At 40.8% G+C, this 3,656-nt stretch overlaps 1 protein-coding gene across 1 annotated transcript in view; it reads left to right on the top strand.

Annotated features, from left to right (window-relative positions):
- Nucleotides 1-499: 499 nt before the first annotated feature.
- foxred2 (FAD-dependent oxidoreductase domain containing 2) overlaps nucleotides 500-3,656 on the top strand; it is a 20,044-nt gene continuing 16,887 nt past the window's right edge. The window contains exons 1-2 of the mRNA XM_062036417.1: nucleotides 500-643; nucleotides 1,035-1,249. Of these exons, the coding sequence (XP_061892401.1) occupies nucleotides 1,041-1,249 (209 nt within the window). The 5' untranslated portion in view covers nucleotides 500-643; nucleotides 1,035-1,040. The remainder of the gene's footprint in view (nucleotides 644-1,034; nucleotides 1,250-3,656) is intronic.

Here is a 3,656-nt window from a genome sequence, read left to right as displayed (position 1 = left end):
TTACACAATGGTGGATAACTTGCCTTGAAATTGTAAGTCAAGATGAGAAGCATATATTTAAGAGTTTATTTTTGATAACATAAACATTAAAACATTAGATAATATCAAAGTATATATATAAATATTTGAAATAAATATAAATATAAAAAATTGAAATAAAAAAATCACACATTTGACTGGATATTGGAAAAAAAGGAAAACAACGAGATGAACCGTTTTAATGTGAAATAAGGGGTTAATGTGATTTATGACAGCATTAACTAGTTGCACTTAAAATAGAACACAGTTCTAAAAATAAAGTTTGGACATTTATTAACAAGTAAATGTTTAAAGCTTTCATTTAATGTCTACGTACATTATACACGTCTTGACTTGTCAAGCAAAATCAAACACAGTTTTTAAAAATCTTTTTTATTTATATTTTTCGAATCAAAAACAGGCTATCCTGTAGCCACGCCTCTTTGGGCGGGGCGACAACCAGTGGACAGGAGTGGGCGGGGCTAATACATCTTCAAGCGAACACATTCTCCCACATTCCTCGATCTCTTCGGACCAAAACACAGAAAACATGTCGAAAACGTCGGCGGAGTTGCTTCTCTCCACACCACAGATGTCGCCTTCAAGGGAGCCGTCGTCGTAGAAGGTAACGTAATGTCGCTGTCTGTCTTGTTTTAACTAACACTCGGTTCTTCTGGTTCAGCGGGTGACTGCAGTGGCTGTGTCCGCCACAGAGTGACATAACATCGGCTAGGGAGCTCGAGGAGGGTTGGGGATTCCGGTGCCTTGTCTCCTGTGGCCTCTTTGCACATTTATCCCACTTTGTACCGCTTTATAATCAAACTGCCCGGTTTTATGTCCTAATAATTCAATGCTGAGATGTTAGTTATAATGATGGCCCACATTCTCATGCATGCTGGGAATTAAATACATATTATGATCATTCATTGTTGAAAAAGTGTCTGTTTTATCAGCCTGATGTCAAAATGTGTGCTGCAGAATTCTAATAATCAAACACTTGTATTGTTCTGTTACAGCAAGTTATGGATTCCCGCCTTCCATGTTTGATCGTTTTCATCCTGACTGGCTTGACCCCATCATGCCTTGGAGACGACAATACCACCCGCCGTCATGACTACTGCGTCCTTGGAGCTGGACCTGCAGGGCTGCAGATGGGGTACTTCCTCTCTAAGGCTAAACGAGACTACATCATCTTGGAGAGGAACTCTGGACCAGGCAGCTTCTTTCACAAGTAGGTGGTAGGGATGGGCGATACGACATCAAAGTCTATACCGCAGCCTCCTGCGATAACTACAGTAAATAACAGGGGTTTCAAAAGTACGGCCCGCAAACAGTTTTTTTCGGGCCCGCATGATGAGTTTGCCGAGTATAAAAATTAGCTGTTTTTTTTTTTTAACGAAAGAAACTGCTGTTCTAAATGTGTCCACTGGATGTCACAATAGCAATTCTGTTAGGCAAGCAAACGGTTTACACCGGGGCCAAGCAAGAGGTACGCAGTAAAGGGTGGCTGGCTCCTCCTCCTCGGCCAACATGAAACTTAAAGGCCTACTGAAACCCACTACTACCGACCACGCAGTCTGATAGTTTATATATCAACGATGAAATCTTAACATTGCAACACATGCCAATACGGCCGGGTTAACTTATAAAGTGCAATTTTAAATTTCCCGGGAAATATCCGGCTGAAACGTCTCGGTATGATGACGTATGCGCGTGACGTAGTCAGTTAAACGGAAGTATTGGTACCCCGTAGAATCCTATACAAAAAGCTCTGTTTTCATTTCATAATTCCATAGTATTCTGGACATCTGTGTTGGTGAATTGTTTGCAATTTGTTTAATGAACAATGAAGGCTGCAAAGAAGAAAGTTGTAGGTGGGATCGGTGTATTAGCAGCGGACTACAGCAACACAACCGGAGGACTTTGTTGGAGAGCAGACGCGCTAGCCGGTGACCTCACCTTGACTTCCTACGTCTCCGGGCCGCCAACCGCATCTGTGATCGGTTGAAGTCCTTCGTCGCACCGTCGATCGCTGGAACGCAGGTGAGCACGGGTGTTGATGAGCAGAGGAGGGCTGGCTGGCGTAGGTGGAGAGCTAATGTTTTTAGCATAGCTCTGTGAGGTCCGGTTGCTAAGTTAGCTTCACTGGCGTCGTTAGCACAGCATTGTTAACCTTCGCCAGCTTGGAAAGCATTAACCGTGTATTTACATGTCCACGGTTTAATAGTATTGTTGATTTTCTATCTATCCTTCCAGTCAGGGATTTATTTCTTTTGTTTCTATATGCAGTTAAAGCACGATGCTATCACGTTAGCTCGTAGCTAAAGTGTTTCACCGATGTATTGTCGTGGAGATAAAAGTCACTGTGAATGTCTATTTTGCGTTCTCGACTCTCATTTTCAAGAGGATATAGTATCCGAGGTGGTTTGAAATACAAATCCGTGATCCACAATAGAAAAAGGAGAGAGTGTGGAATCCAATGAGCCAGCTTGTACCTAAGTTACGGTCAGAGCGAAAAAAGATATGTCTTGAACTGCACTCTAATGTTTCTCATCCACAAATCTTTCATCCTCGCTCAAATTAATGGGGAAATCGTCGCTTTCTCGCCATCACTGTAAACAATAGGGAACTTTGCGGAAATGTTCAGCTGACTACGTCACGCTCCTTCCGGTAGGGACAAGGCTTTTTTTGTCAGTTACCAAAAGTTGCGATCTTTATCGTCGTTGTTTTATACTAAATCCTTTCAGCAAAAATATGGCAATATTGCGAAATGATCAAGTATGACACATAGAATAGATCTGCTATCCCCGTTTAAATAAAAAAATTTCATTTCAGTAGGCCTTTAAAACCTGCCGTTTTATGTCTTCTGCTTCGAACACATGGTTATTTGGCACCCTCGTTACCCCAAAATGTCTCTGTCCAATACGATAAAAGTGAACTTAACCCTTTTGAAATGTTTTTACCTCCGTTTCTCACGGTTTGTTAAATTTGCACTGGATTGATACGTGGACATGACAAAGGAGGTATTTGATACCCCGAAGAGTTTACATGTTGTGTTTTTTGTTCAATCCCAGAGAGTCTGTGACTTAAAGTTACCAAGATACCAAGTCTGAGCTCATTGTGTTTTTGAAGCTGAGCCAATTTCCTCAGAATTTTCAACAAACTTGAAGTCTTTTGTCCAGAGGATTATTTGTGATTTGTACATTTTCATAATGTGCTTGTTCTATTTTTGGCCAACGAAAACAACCTGAAGTTGTATTTATTTATAAGTTATCATGCCATGATTTTACCATTCCGGCCCACTTGTAAATAGATTTTCCTCCATGCGGCCCCTGAGCTAAAATGAGTTTGACACCCTTGGTATATACAGTATATCACAATATATTATTCGGCAAATAAATGACAATAGAACGATAGCATTTGGCTGCTGAAGTATGCGGTTAACATATTGCACCATTTCCGGTTGTATTATAATAATACAAATACCGATCTAAACACTGTAGTATCGACAATATATTGATACTATACTCGGTATTGTTACTGTCAGTATTTGTATCGATCCGCCCACCCCTGTTTGCATTTAAAGGCTCTAGATTAGCGGTTAGCATGACTTATTTTATCCTCCTATGGTGTAGTGT

Source organism: Entelurus aequoreus, linkage group LG25 (genome assembly GCF_033978785.1).
Source record: "Entelurus aequoreus isolate RoL-2023_Sb linkage group LG25, RoL_Eaeq_v1.1, whole genome shotgun sequence".
Taxonomy (NCBI): domain Eukaryota; kingdom Metazoa; phylum Chordata; class Actinopteri; order Syngnathiformes; family Syngnathidae; genus Entelurus; species Entelurus aequoreus.
The sequence above is the reverse complement of the archived record's forward strand: the minus strand, read 5'-3'. Positions and strand labels throughout refer to the sequence as shown.